The 15,255-nt window shown below is 42.3% G+C and overlaps 1 protein-coding gene across 1 annotated transcript in view; it reads left to right on the plus strand.

The window, feature by feature from the left end:
- The first annotated feature begins 9,549 nt into the window (after positions 1-9,549).
- LOC107389541 (uncharacterized protein DDB_G0288805) overlaps positions 9,550-15,255 on the plus strand; it is a 28,578-nt gene continuing 22,872 nt past the window's right edge. Inside the window, exons 1-7 of the mRNA XM_015965721.3 lie at positions 9,550-9,704; positions 10,009-10,215; positions 10,311-10,424; positions 12,274-12,324; positions 12,422-12,501; positions 12,674-12,767; positions 12,855-12,953. Coding sequence (XP_015821207.1) covers positions 9,677-9,704; positions 10,009-10,215; positions 10,311-10,424; positions 12,274-12,324; positions 12,422-12,501; positions 12,674-12,767; positions 12,855-12,953 — 673 coding nt within the window. The 5' untranslated portion in view covers positions 9,550-9,676. The remainder of the gene's footprint in view (positions 9,705-10,008; positions 10,216-10,310; positions 10,425-12,273; positions 12,325-12,421; positions 12,502-12,673; positions 12,768-12,854; positions 12,954-15,255) is intronic.

Genomic DNA, 15,255 nt, shown 5'->3' on the forward strand with positions numbered 1-15,255 from the left:
ACTAACACAGGCAACGCCGAGAGGACATTGTTCAGCTTACAGTCCACCTCGAGTAACGTCCCAGTCTGTGAGCTCACCGCATGGGCGGCACATTCCATGGGTACGGGTCGCACTCCAATCGCTCCAGTCTTCCCAAATTTCCAGAAAACCAGATATCCACCCACTCCAATCAGAAGAAATCCAGTGATCATCAGGCCGAATATCCACAAATCTTCCACGTCCTCGATGGACAACTGAGAGAGGCACACGATTCGCCAGACCTCCCAAGAATCGAGTGCATATCCCGCTGCGTATGTCCCTTGAGGACAGGTGGGAGCCCCCTTCTCCGTTCTCATCGTAGAAAAAATCTTATCAATCGCGTTGAATGACCAGTTAATTGTCCATTTTCCAAAAAGAAGTAGTGATTTTCAGGAGAAATGCAGAGAAGTGCTCTGTAGGCAGACAGGACAGAGAGCCTTGGGAAAAGCAGATAAGGGAGCTGAGGCAAAAAGCGTCTGTACTCTCTGAGAGCCGGATAAGAAATGGATGGATTGTTAGATGGGTGGATGGAATGACGGACAGATGGTGTGACTACTGGTGTTTTGTCTGTAGACAATAAGAAACAGTCAACAAATAAAATCAATAATACACTACCATTGGTCTGCATCTTTGTTATAATATTAGTGCTGAATTAACCCGCAATGGTTTTCATTCCTGCCTGACAACAGACTTTGTGCCCCAGTCAAAAGACAATAGGATCCTAAAGCAAAGTGACTAACAAGCATTCCCAAACATCACAACTGACTTCTAGAAGCAGCTGCTTTGTGGACTGGGACACATTTCTGCCCCTACCTGTTGAAAGAGGCTGGTGTAGACTGGGGCATGAACCAAAAACATACTAAATCCAGCGACATATATACAGGACAATTCATTTCCATAGGCTCATAATAAGTCTTATAAATAATAAGTTTTTAAGCCAAAATGGGAGGTGGCTCCCACCACCATTTTGACCGTGTCACAGGTTCCGTCAAGCCCAGACAATTCCACAAAAGGGAAAAGAGGTGGAGCTGAGGGTGGGGCTGTAAGGCTGGGATCAAATGATGACACCCATCGAACTGAAGCAATGTAGCTGTAAGCTAACCCAAAGCTAATGCACAGGTGGGAGCTAAGCCAATGGAGGTAGCTACCTAGCTACAACCGGCGATAACTGTGCACAACACCAGAGCTTCTGAGTCAGAGATACGCCGGGCTGACCGCTGGGTAAAACCCGGTAGAACACAGAGGTCTCCCGAGAGCTCCACAAGCCAGCAGCCGCACAGCAGACAGGCTCTGCGGCGATCAGAGATGAGCTGAGCTGCAGCTGAGGGGAAGGGACCATGCCGATAGTTGGAACCCAGCTCCACCAACATGTAATATTTCAACCCATTTTCTAAAATGCAGCGTTATGTTAAATGCACTGGGTTTTACCCTATTACATGTAAATTTCATAGTTAAACAGTACATGTTAAAATCTAAGCTCAGCTAGTGCAAGAGCGGCAGTGACTATAAATGCATAAATATAATTTTACTTACCGAAAACAATTAAGTGGAGACTCCTTGGACGCTCTATTAGTGCAATTAATACCACAGCAAGTCATTTTGTCCAACAATTGCACAAAAAATATCCAAAAAGAACGCACAAACGCTACAACTAATGGTTTAAGTTGAGAGACTGAAAATGGCGGAACAGTTTTCAGGCTGAGGCCTTTCCACGGAGCTAGCTCTGTGGTCACGTGGGTCTGATGCTCATTAATTATACAGAATTTTAGGCTTTTAATACACTTAAACAGAAGAGTGACAAAAAAATTCACCCCCCTCAGAGTTGTCATGAGTGTAAACTAGATCATTTAAACCAAAAACATGTTTTGGTACCAGGCTGTAAACATGTTTATTTCTGCTGTGAAATTGAAATTTTTAACACGGGAGTCAATGAGGATTTGCTCGCTTCTGACACCAACCCCCAGTGGATGAGGGTGGAACTGCAATTTTTGTCACTTCCGTATTGGCTTTATTTTCAGACCCGAATTATGGGGGCTTGATTAAATCACATGGCTGCAACATCCCTGTAAAAGTCAAGACTACTTTCAAATACCAACTGCTTTTGATATTTGATATATTTTGTATGATACACATGATGTCGCTATTATCCATCTTCATCTACTTATCCGGAGTCGGGTTGCGGGGGCAGTAGCCTAAGGCGAGAGAACCAGACTTCCCTCTCCCCAGCCACTTGGGACAGCTCCTCCGGGGGAATCCCAAGGCGTTCCCTGGCCAGGTGAGAGACATAGGGTGTGTCCGAATCCACGGGAAGGATGCTTGTAAGAGCGCATTTTGAGGTCGATGACGTCACAGCACAGCAACGAGTACTGTCCGAATTCCAAGAATACTCATTCTCGCGTCCTCAAATGCGTCCTCGCTCCGCCCACATTTCGAGGACGGGTCTGTTGTATCCTCACAGAACAAGGCTATCCCAGCATGCTTTGCACGCCAGCAGTGGATTTTCAACAGGAAAGGAAAATGGGGAGAACTACAAATTTTTAAACATAAGTTTGTTTAAAAACTAGCCGTAGAACACTAAAAAGCTGAAAGCGGTTCTGTTTATAGACATTTTTCGTTTGTATATTTGTTTTCTAAATTACATTTTAGGCAGAAATCATCCAGAACGAGTTTGTATTGCGGGTCCCATAGTTATTCCCGTTTGTCTGTGTGTGTGTGTGTGTGTGTGTGTGTGTGTGTGTGTGTGTGTGTGTGTGTGTGTGTGTGTGTGTGTGTGTGTGTGTGTGTGTGTAGCGAATTAAACTTGTCATTTGTTTTAGGGACAACAGAGTGTTTTTATTAAGCTTAGAGTGAAGCTGTCTACATGAGTACAATAGTTCTTCTGTGTTCTCCTGTGAAAAGTAGTTTTACATTCAGGGATTTACACAGCTGACACATTTTAATGAAGTAAAACGTGCTTGTGTGAAGAAAATAATTGTTTTCTTCTCATGTAGATAAATGTAAAAATGTATTTATCATCTTTTTGTCACCTGTGGTCTCTGATTTTCTCTGTTTAGGACTGCAGGTGTCCAGGATCAGCTTTACCTGGTGGTCCTCCTGGGAGAGAGGCCTTCTACTGTTATAATGTTAATGTTATTTAGCTGTTTGATATTAGAACACATTTATTAAAGCAAATACTAACTGATAACTCTTTTGGTCATTCCTTCTATCACCAGTTTTATTATTACAGATGCTTTTGAACATGTTACATGAACAGAAAATGAAAAGATGGTAAGGAGACAAGATTTATAACACGTTACAATTATTTACAGATCAAAACCAGTATGGACCAGTTTTGTACGGTTAAAGCAGGATTAACCTGAGTGACTCTTCCTGGATCATTTATTTAAACTGAGTGAGCAGGAAGTCTTTAACAGTGCGGCTGGATCTGCTGCAGGAGGGTCCAGACGTGGATGGAGGGCTGGAGCAGACCCGTGGCTGGACGTTTCTGGTCAGAGGAACATCATACAGGACGGTCTGCAGAGAGAGCCTTGGGACGCTTCCTCTCACTGTCCACTCCATCGTCCATCTACAGAGCCTGCTGGGCTGGCTCAGACGACTGCTGTTGCATCTTTAACATGTATTCAGAAATATGAAATGAGGAGATGGTTTATGGATCCACTGACATAACAACTGTGACTCTTCAGCAAATAAAACCGCAGTGTTGTTTTTAATAGAGGTTCCTACATAAATGACTTACCTGTTAACTGTAGCTGTGGTTTGCTGGTACCTCCTCCAGGACAGAGCACCACTGACCTCCTCCACACACATCTTCCTCAGGCTCATCCTCCAGGGCCACAACTTCACCAGCACAGAGGCAGATGTGCAGCACAGTGCATGCTGACCTGCTGGAATAGATGAAAAAAGAGGTTTTTTTTATTGAAAAATGTAAAACAAACATAACGTGCAGTACACTGGTTTTATTCAGTTTAAAGAAAAGCAGCAGGGAATAGTTAAATAAAACTACAGAGAATTTACATTTTTAAGACAGATCTAATCATTATTAGGCTTACGATGAATAAAAAAATGCACATTGAAAACACTTCAATGCTATTTTATTAAAAAGCCCCTTTTTTAAAGCATTTTACCCCCATTTGATGCAAAATAAGAAGTTCTAAGGTCCAATTTACATTAGAAAACATCCTACTGCATTCAACATTTATAATGCATTTGGTTTATATTAATTACCTACATGATAATACTCTGTAGTAATGTTTGTGTACATTTAACCAGATCATTCTATAGCTTAAAACATACATGAAATCATCTAAAGTTAACATGTAAGTCCTGAAAGCTTCTAGAATAAACAAAGTTACTTTATCTGAAAACGGTTGTGAACAAATGCTGCTGATGGACGTGAAGCTGCTGTAGCTCCTAAATATTCCTGCTCCATTTTCGCTAGCTTTAGCATTTTTCCTTTGCGTGTAGCTGCCGCCACGGCTGTGACGGGACCTACGGGTCACCGTAGAGGTGAAAACTAGTCCGAATTCAGAGCTGCTGGGTTCCAGTCTTAACGGTCTAGCGCTAGACCGACGAGGACCCGTACTCCTAAGCATCCTGCCCGGAGATTCGGACACACCCCCAGTCCCTCCACCGTGTCCTGGGTCTTTCTTTAGATCTCCTCCCAGTTGGACGTGCCCGGGAAACCTCACCAGGAGGCATCCTGACCAGATCCTCGAGCCACCTCAACTGGCTCCTCTCGATGTGAAGGAGCAGCGGGTCTGCTCCGAGCCCCTCCCGGATGGCCGAGCTTCTCACCCTATCTATAAGGGAGAGCCCAGCCACTCTTCAGAGAAAACTCATTTTGGCCGCTTGTATTCGCAATCTCGTTCTTTCGGTCACTCCCCAAAGCTCATGACCAAAGGTGAGGGTAGGAACGTAGATGGACTGGTAAATCGAGAGCTTCGCCTTCTGACTCAGCTCTCTCTTCACCACGACAGACCGGTACAACGCCCTCATCAATGCAGCACCAATCCACCTATCGATCTCACGCTCCAGTTTTCCCTCACTTGTGAACAAGACCCCGAGATACTTAAACTCCAGCACTTAGGGCAGGACCTCATCCGTGACCCGGAGAAGGCATCCTACCCTTTTCCGAATCAAGACCATGGTCTCAGATTTAGATGTTACTATTATTTTATGAATTTTTTTATATTATTAGTAGAGACACCAGGCACATTACCAAAAATAATGTCACCATATTGAAGCCATTAATTTAGCTCATTTCTAGAAATCCTACATTCAGGACTTTGACATATTTCAGCCTCCGGCAGATTTTTCTGCTTTCGTATTCCATTGGGCTTCTCAAACACATGGGGAAACATGTGGAGGCCATTTTTTTTGGTCATTAAAGTTACCAAACATGGTTCCACACCCCAAGCTGCAGCATTTCTGGTACCCGTAGTTAACCTCCCAGCTGCTGCAAAGCAAATGGAGAGTTTTGTGGATATATCTGTACCAATATTTCCACCCCAGCACATGTTTTTTTTATTTTTACAATATCGCACTTTCCTTGGCCGTTACTGTTATTGTTGCCTGGAGGCAATGTTTCTTGTGTTTCACGAGCCCAGTATCAATTTATTATGGGGTGTCTGATGTTTCACTTCCCAATCAAATAAGGCAACAGCGCCAGAACTGTAAGCTGCTTTCGTTCATCAAGCACACTGGCATCAGCTGAGTGATAAACCCCCTGAAAAGTGTGTGGGTGGTATGGGCTATTTTCTCTGGGTGGTCATATTTGGGAAATGTGAAGTCCAATAAAGTTGAATTGTTTGGAGGGCATTCTCATTCAACCCACAACAGATGTACACAACGTCCTGAGGTTTAAAGCTGTTGCAGCATATTTACAGTTATTGCCTCCATGTTCCCCTCACCAAGTGGGAGATGCAATTCACAGGAGCTTGTCAACCCTGAGACTGAATGAGTTTTTCTTGGAATTCTTCTTCAAAACTCATCAAGATCTCTTCAGCGCTGGTGTCACTGTGAGTAAGCAGCTAATGAATCAGAGACCTTCAGAGAGAAATGACTGACAGCAGGCAGCAGGGATAAAAGAAAGGAGCGAATGAGTGCTCTGGCTTCTTGACCTCTCAGCACAGCAAGTCTTCTAAGTTCAAACTTGTAGTGATTATAGGCTGAGCTGGTCTTTAAAGTACCTGCCTCTCTCACCTCAGCTGTGGGTTTAGCAGAGCATAGGTGGGCAGGGTCAGGGGTTGCTTGGTGGGGTTCTGGAGCCAGTGAGCCTTCATCATTGTTCAGGCTGGAGGAGCTAAAGGGGCAATGGGTATTGGTGCTGAAGGTATTGCCTGCTAATGACAGGGTGGTACAACAGCGTTAGTGCATGCGTACGTGTGTGTGTACATGTATTTACATATATGTATATATATACGCCCCTCATTCCAGGAAGGACCCATGAAGAGGTGGGAATAGTGAAAGTAATTAGAGATGATTTAGGACTAAAGAGAGGAAATTGATTAAAGAAAATGAGTGACCAGGAAGGAAGCAGGGATCCTTGTTTCCCCCCTTCAATTACACTGAGATGTTTCAGTGGGCTTTCTGTGTGAGATGCATATGGTAGAGCTGGAGTGTGGGCAAGGGGTTGGGGGTGGGGGGTTGTAAGGGGGAGGAGGATCAAAGATTTGACATTGATGGATGGATAGGCTTGCATCAGTCTATCTGGAGGTTATGTGTGTGATACCCTCTAACCTTACTATCTTAATTGTGGTGATCAAAGGAAAAGCCATCAGTTATTGGTTGCCTGCAGTAGCACACTCACAAAAAAGTATTTTTCCAATGCTTTGTGTGTGCGTGTGTGTGTGTGTGTGTGTGTGTGTGTGTGTGTGCGTGCGTGTGTGCGTGCGTGTGTGTGTGTGCGCGCGTGCGTGTGTGTGTGTGTGTGTGTGTGTGTGTGTGTTTTGTATATTTCCAGCATTCTACTAACCAATTGGATGGATGGATGGAAGTCTTGGTTAAGTGTCTATGGTTGGATGGAAGGATGGATGGAACAAAAAACATATTCCAGTATACATCCATATTCCATTAAAATTTAAAATATTTCACCTTAAATAATGCCTTGGATAATGGTAATGAATGGATGGATGGATGGATGGATAAATGGTTACAAATAGATGGATGGTTTTAAGATCAAAACATTTTTTCTTTTTAGTTTTTATGTATTTTCAGAAATGATATCCAAACTTTTACCCAACAGGTTCTTTATCACCTTATTTGCATTTGTAGTGAGGTGGCTGTAGGACATCTCCTGGAGCAGCCTGATGATTTCTAAGTTTTTATATTTATTTTGGAAAATGTACCTTCATATTTTGTTTGACTTCCTGGTGTCAAGTTCTTTGACAAATAAATGTTGGTCTTGAATAAAGTCAAACTGACAAAAGTCAGCTGCAGGTACAGTGGTCATTTTGAAAACAAGACATTTGGCAAACATGAGTTTACAGGTGGGCAGTGGCGCAGTGGTTAGAGCTGTTGCCTTGCAGCAAGAAGGTCCTGGGTTCGCCTCCTGGCCTGGGATCTTTCTGCATGGAGTTTGCATGTTCTCCCTGTGCATGCGTGGGTTCTCTCCGAGTACTCCGGCTTCCTCCCACAGTCCAAAAACATGACTGTTAGGTTGATTGGTCTGTCTAGATTGTCCTTAGGTGTGTGTGAGTGTGTGTGTGCATGGTTGTTTGTCCTGTGTGTCTCTGTGTTGCCCTGTGATGGACTGGCTCTCTGTCCAGGGTGTACCCCACCTGATTGCCCGTTGACCGCTGGAGATAGTCACCCCCCACCCCCACCCCCCGCGACCCTACATGGACAAGCGGGTTCAGAAAATGGATGGATGAAGTTTACAGGTTGAAATTTTTTACAAGGGAGAAGTAACAGTGAAGAAAGTGTGTGTGTGTGTGTGTGTGTGTGTGTGTGCGTATGTGTGTGTGTGTGTGTGTGTGCGTGTGTGTGTGTGTGTGTGTGTGTGTGTGTGTGTGTGTGTGTGTGTGTGTGTGTGTGTGTGTGTGTGTGTGTGTGTGTGTGTGTGCGCGCGTGTGTGTATGTGTGTGTGTGTGTGTGTGTGCGTGTGCATGCGTGCATTCGTGTGTGTTTTGAAGAAAGAGAAAACAGGTTGTCAGTGTGGTTGAACAGCAAAATAGCATTTTCTCCCCTGGGCTCAGCCTCCACAGATGTTTCATTCAGGACCCATGGCAGGGCCACTCTAAAAAGTGCTCCAGTTCAACACAATTCAGCTCCTTTGTGCACTAAAGGAGAGAAGCTCAGCCCACTGTTTACTGCTCATCTACCCCCCCCCCCCCCCACACACACACACACACACACCTTTTCCAGCTCCACCAACTCCACATCCAGGCCTCCTCCTCCTCCTCGTGTTAGCAGGCGGAACAATTGGGGAGGGCCATGCCCAGAGCTGGGGCGGTGTGGCAGGTCAACAGAATGGGCTGTGAATCCTGTGCCTCTGAATCCTCTGGGTGGGTGGTCTAGCTCTCTATCCGCTCAGAATCTCACTACACACACACACACACACACACACACACACACACACACACACACACACACACACACACACACACACACACTCACACACACGCTCCTCTCCTCTGATGCTACTACCGCTGCTCTTTGGGCTCTCTGACGTTGCCCGGAGAGGAAGCAAGATGTGGGACACGGTGGTCCCAAACAGACCCGGTGAGACCCGGTACAGCAGGAGGGGCCAGAAGCAGCCCACGTGGAGCTTGCCAGTGACTGGGTGGCAGTTAACACTAATCCTGCTGCTGATTACCATGGGCACAGGCAAATAAACCATAATACTTGAAGCTGCAAGGCCGAGCACACACATGCATCCTCGACACCTGAACAGTCTCATATGCACACAATAAAACTAAAATCTGGATTAATTTGTACCTTTCCTGTTTAGTAAACTCAAATTTGATCTAAAATTGGTCAAAAACTGCAACAACAATCATTTGGCATCTCTTTAAAAAGAGTCTCCTCAGTTTGAGTGCAGATCCAACTGAATACATGACAAAGTTGTGCTGTTTGCCTTTGATATCTAATTTCTTTCAGAGAAAATGATCTAGTTAACTTTAACAAGAACCTGGCAGGCATTTTCCTTTAGTCTCAGTGACATCTAGTGACCAGAAGGCTGAACTGATGATCAAAAACAACCAGCACGAAGTTACTTTGCAACACTCTTGGATCCTCAAAAAACAGACATTTTTTTTATTTGACATTTGTTCATATAAAAGACATTAAAAGCATGTCTTTACAAGTAAAACTTCAAAATACCAAAAGTAGGACAATGATTGGTTTACAAAAGTAAATAACATGAAATATATCTCTACCCAAAGCATCAAAGTTCTGCTAACAGTTATCTACATCACACAATTGCTTCTTTTTGCTAAGTATGTGGGATGTGAAGCAACGTGCGAGCAGGTTCCTCTCACTTGTTCTGTTTGAGCAACACAGTTTTTTTCTGAGCATCCTGCTGTGGTCAGAGCCGTTGATCCTCATTTTTCTCACCAATTCTGTCAAACGGTGAGAAAGAAAAGCAGCACGGAGCGTTTCTCGCATCTACTGATCAAGACTCTTTACGTCTGCTTTAAAGTCTTCAAACAAAGTTGCGATGTCATCAGTGTCTTTGTTTTTCTTCGGTAAGTTCTTGTTTTTAATGAAATAAATATATTTCTGGTTAACCAAATTTGAATAGTGATGCTAAACTGAGAAATAAATGGTGTTAAAATCGAAACATTTTAGTTTTCAGTTGTTAAATGACTTTTTTAGGATTTAAGTATAAAAATGATTGTAATGGATGATTTGAACTGGGTAAGTGAGACAGACCCATGAAGAGAGTTTTGTTACAATTTACTGAATCTATGATTGAAACTATAAAGAGACATTTGATTCAGTAGATTTGACGATGACATTGTCTAACTTATTTTTATTTCTTTATTCAAGAAATTCTTTTGGTTTCTGTCGTGGCTGGTGAGGCAACAAGTGAGCTGCTCCCCATGAGCTTTGGCAACAATTTCACCACCCTAGAACCCATCAGCACCAATGAAACCATCACCACAAATGTCACGAACCATCCTTCTACCACTTTTACTCTACCCAACTCCTCCACACCAATGTACACCAACAACCAGAGCTCATCTGTAACCACTGGTTTGTCACGTTTTGGACTTTTTTTTTTTTTTTACAAATTTATAAATGTATTCAGTTTCCTGTTTTGATGATGTATGATGTGCTTCCTCCTTCAGGTTCGAATGACGAAGATTCTAATGATAACGTTCGAGGAAACACACCTACGCCTAAGCCCAAACAAACCATCATGACCACCAAAACCACAACACCTACCACTACTAAAAAGACAAGTAAGTTGCACCTAAAACCATCGTGTTATCCAAATGCGAAAAAGTAAAATGAAAAAAAAAAAAAACTCATTAAAATTAACTGAATTGCAGCTTGGATAACATTTAGGGGTTAATTAAAGCTGCAACAGCAAATTTGGAAAATAAATTAGCTTAATTTTTTTTTCTCCATGCCTCTTAACATTCTAACATAGTATAGCTATACATATAATGTAGAGATTTTAAAAAAGGAATAAAGTGGTTCTCTCTCATTTGTTTAATAAACTATGCCACTAAAATGTTTTGGACTCAAAGCAGCCATTGGATCATCCTGTAGTCGATCTTACGAAACTTCCACACTTCCCTGGGTCTTCCACACATTACACACTCATGTATTTAGAAACAGAACACCACTGGTGTGAGAGGTTCTCCGCTCAGCATGGACGTAATTTTGGGGGGGGGGACATGTCCACCCCACTTTTTCCAAAGTCAAGTTTTGACCCCTGCACTTTTTACCATCCAAAAACAATATTATGCCATATTAAATTGACACTGGTTGAGCTCTAGGACCAAGCGGAAAACAACCGTTTGTGTTGAAGCCTGATTCCCATTAGAGCATACTGTAAAGATACCCCCCCGTGTCCCCCCCACTTCAAAAGTGAAAATTACGTCCATGCCGCTCAGTAATAGAAGAGAAACTGCCGGCTGCTACCCTTGGACGTAGTTGTGACTTTAGAAGTGAAGGGGGTGGCACAACTGACATGAGGACCAGTGGGGTGACCGGGGGGGTGGGGGTGGGGGGGTCTTTACAGTAAGTATACAAATATATATTTTGTAATGGGAAACAGACTTCAACACAAGCGATTGTTTTTCGATTGGTCTTAGTGCTCTACCAGTGTCTATTTAATATAGCGTAATATAGTTTTTGGATGGCAAAAAGTGCAGGGAACTAATATTGACTTTGGAAAAAGTTGAGGGGACATGACCCCCCCCCCCCCCCCCCCCCCCCTCAAACAAATACAAATAAAAACTACGTCCATGCTGCTACCACTTCTACTTTAGGACAAACTACCAGAGTTCCTAAAAGAAAAACACCATTTGAAGTCACAAACAACAAAAGAAAACTGGACCTAAAAAATGACGACTGGTGTTTAGCGCTCTCTCGTTTCCTCTGGCAATGCGAGTTTCCGGGTTTGGCAGAGGTGTTTAAGGGGACATACCCTGGGGGAGGGATGAATGTTCCATGGCTGTGTTTGTGCTCAAAACCTAGCTTGTTCTGTAGATTCACCACAGCAGCTTTAAAATGATACCATCTCATTAATGTTTAGACAAGATGCTGAATCTCATCTGAGCAAGCGTGTTTAAAAAATATTGAGAGCTGGAACCATGCCAGACTAAAACCTTTTACCATATGGTTCAATAGAGATGAAATGACAATCAGACACAGAGACACAAATGATGATTAATGTTAATTAGATTAAAAATCAAATAACTGTTAGAAAAAGTATCTGTGTGTTGTTAACCTCATGCCTGAAGCTGTTGTTTGGAAACGTGGTCAGGATGCTGCTGGATAAACCAATAGAATGAATCTAGGGCTGAACATCAATCTCTCTCTCTCTCTCTCTCTCTCTCTCTCTCTGTCTCTCTCTCTCTCTCTCTCTCTCTCTCTCTTTCTCTCATATATCAGGGGGCTATTTCATTAAGTTATTATTGGTATCAAATTATTGAGAACCGTCTCCTAAGAATTTGGAAACTAAGATATTTTGAACTACAATAAACCAAAAATATCAGTCATTTTAAATATGAAATACAACTAAAGCTTTTTTTTTTTTACTTTATATCCAGTTTCATGTTAATGGCTTTTTTTTCACAGGCACCACTGCTAAAAATATCCACCATACATCTAACAGCGGTGACAAAACTGGTAAGGCTCTATTTTAACAAAAGTGTTTTCCTAATCCTAAGGTGAACATTAAACTGTCATCTTGGATCTGGACCTGTTTGTGTATGTATTTTTCCAGGAATCATTATTTTGATTGTGCTCATCCTGTTGGTTTTGGGGTTTGGGATTACTTGTTGCATCATTCAAAGGAGACGTTCAGTAAGTAAAGCTGAGCTTTAATAGCATGACTCTGGTACATGTTGCATGCATATACATCATGCCCTATTATTTACTGTTTAGTAAAAGTCAAAACAGGAAAGATTCAGAACATTTTGTTTATTGCACATGAAAAGATAATAATGAAAGTAATTTGAATGCTTTCCTCCGGCAGCACCTCTCTGTGAATTTTACCACCTCCAGAGTCGATGAAGTCAACATCCCTCTCAGCGCTGCAGAGCCTGAAGTTGGTTCTGCACCTCTAAACGGTCAGTCACACATCTCTCTGTTAAAGTAATAATTCTAGCAACCAGCCCAAATAGCTTCATTTTAACTATTTAATTTTCTATTCCAAGGACACTTTTCAGGCTTCCAAAGCCTTGAAGGGACTCAAACAACTGAAAAAGTGCCAGAAGTGCCTGAAGGGAATCTTGAATCACAGGAGGAGCAGAAAGGTAAGGAGAAAAAATGAGTTTCCATTAGGATTTTTTTATTTTTCTTGTATTTGTGGAGCCCCACTAAAGTAAAACCAAGCACTCTAAGAATGCACCTTTATTCTTCCAATTTTTCATAAGTAGAATCAAAGGAAATACAAAGTTACAGACAGATTCATAAAAAAATTAACTCTTCATTCACCCAAAGATCTCAATGTAAAGCATCAAAGTTGTGAGTGAAATAAAGAAAACGTAACCTGCAGTTCTGGAGCTAGCCACATGGTGGAAATGGAAGCTCACTTGGTCTCCAACACTCTTATTAATAGTCATTATATGTGAAAATGTAAGGAAACAAAGAGCCATTGATTTTATGTTAATACAAAAAGAATTTTTTTCAGAATTTTAATTAATATTTTAAGACAAATACATTTTCTATCATTTTGATTTGATTGAGTTTGATTGGCCTGTAAATTACTTTTCCTGTATTTCTGGGCTTAGACGAAGAGTGGTGGTGATGAAGATGATGATGGTGATGATGACGATGAGGGAGAGATACGATGATTGTTTTGAAAAGCATAATCTCCTAAATTGTCTGTTTCCTATCTGAGGATAAAGGTCATACAATATATCAATTTTTGCACAAATAATTTATAATTTCATGCATATTTTAAGCTACAAAAAAAACATTTTTTTTACAATTTTATCTAAAAAAAAATAATGTTCAGAATGTGATATAAAGTTACACGCAGAGGGCAGTTCTTGAAGTGGGTGTGGATTTTTCTAACTTAAAATCCCAGAGAGCAGCAGCGTCTCACCTAACACGTCTACAGTCATAACGTTTTTTATGATGCCGTAATTAAAGTGTTCTGTTGCTTTTGCGTTCTGTGTCAGTAACTTATTTCCTTCCATGAAAAGAAAACCACGAAACATGAAAATGTTTACTGGATAAAACAACATCATCGTGCGAGCCGGTTGCAAAACAATGCTTGAATGAGGAAACAGACATTTTTAACCCATTACAAAACTTGCTAAACTGAGAAATGTTACAAGTTCCGTTCTTTCAAGATGGGAGACGTGTTTAAAAAAATCTTCTTGCATAATCTCCTTTAACTTTTAATGTTCTTGAGCAGGATTCCGCTAACAGGTCATTACAGGTTACAGAGGAGCTACACAGGTGTTCTCATGCTGTAGACGACTCGTGTGCTCAGGTTCCCACAGAATCAGAGCTCTAATCAGGCGAAGTAAGTGAAATCACCTGAGTGGGTGGAGTAGCTCGGCCTTTTAAGTAAGGAAGTTCAAGCAGGTGGGACTCACTGCTGACACAAGAAAAGATAAAAGCTCTCCAAAAAAAAGTGTTGCATAAAGTTTGTTTCGAGTAGTTTCTAACTGAAGCCTAGAATAGACCGTCATTTGCCGAAGCTAAATAATTATGCTTTGCATGTCAGCACTCCACTGGAACCTCCGCAGCACCAGCCAGTGTCGTGACTGGCCAATCGCAGCGCAGTTATTTAGTAAAATTATGCTTTTTCATCTTCTTCCCTGCTTCTTCCACAGGCCGTGTTCGAGATCTGTGCAGATTAGACCGCCGTTGATTGGCGAGCAGTGCTTGCCGGTTAGATTTGTGTCCGACTTGACGCCAATTTGCTCTGACGTCATGCATACGTAGGCAATGATAACCTCGTGAGGTCAAGGTGGCCGCAGAGTTTGGAGCAAGGCGCTGCAGTTGCTCTCCACCAGCTGCAAAACATAGGGGATGATGTGACACACCTGGCTCTCGCCTGATCTAAGATCTGATTGGTTCCCATTTTGATCCAAACATCCGCTGGTAGAATGTTAAATGTTAGTTGGTCACATGTATTCTGCAAATCGTGTAACACTGATGATGCCAAAAAGAGAAGTGTGATTTGTTTTCTTTTGTCACATTTCCTATACGTGCACTAAAGCTCTACAGCTGATAACCATTACTTATTATTACAGTCATAACTTCATATACAATATATGATATCCACAAGCACATGAGGATGTGTTTTGGTTGCTAACAGGCACCAGAATTTAAATTAAAAATTAAACAAGCATAAACTCTAAAGTGATAGCTTCATCCGTTGTCACCCGCGAGCTACATATCTGTCCGACTTAAACGCCGGCTTTCAGCCACTCCCCCTGCTGCGTCCGTCTGCTCTCGTCTTGTTTTCCAGGCGAGGCGCAGCTCAACTCGAACAAGGCCACAATGTAGGGTGGACTGCCCCATTGACTGACATCGTTGGTGGTCCAGTCACATCACTCTTGGTTTGATGAGCAAATGACAGCACTTTGTCAGTCAGGT

Source organism: Nothobranchius furzeri, chromosome 4 (assembly GCF_043380555.1).
Source record: "Nothobranchius furzeri strain GRZ-AD chromosome 4, NfurGRZ-RIMD1, whole genome shotgun sequence".
NCBI classification, from domain to species: domain Eukaryota; kingdom Metazoa; phylum Chordata; class Actinopteri; order Cyprinodontiformes; family Nothobranchiidae; genus Nothobranchius; species Nothobranchius furzeri.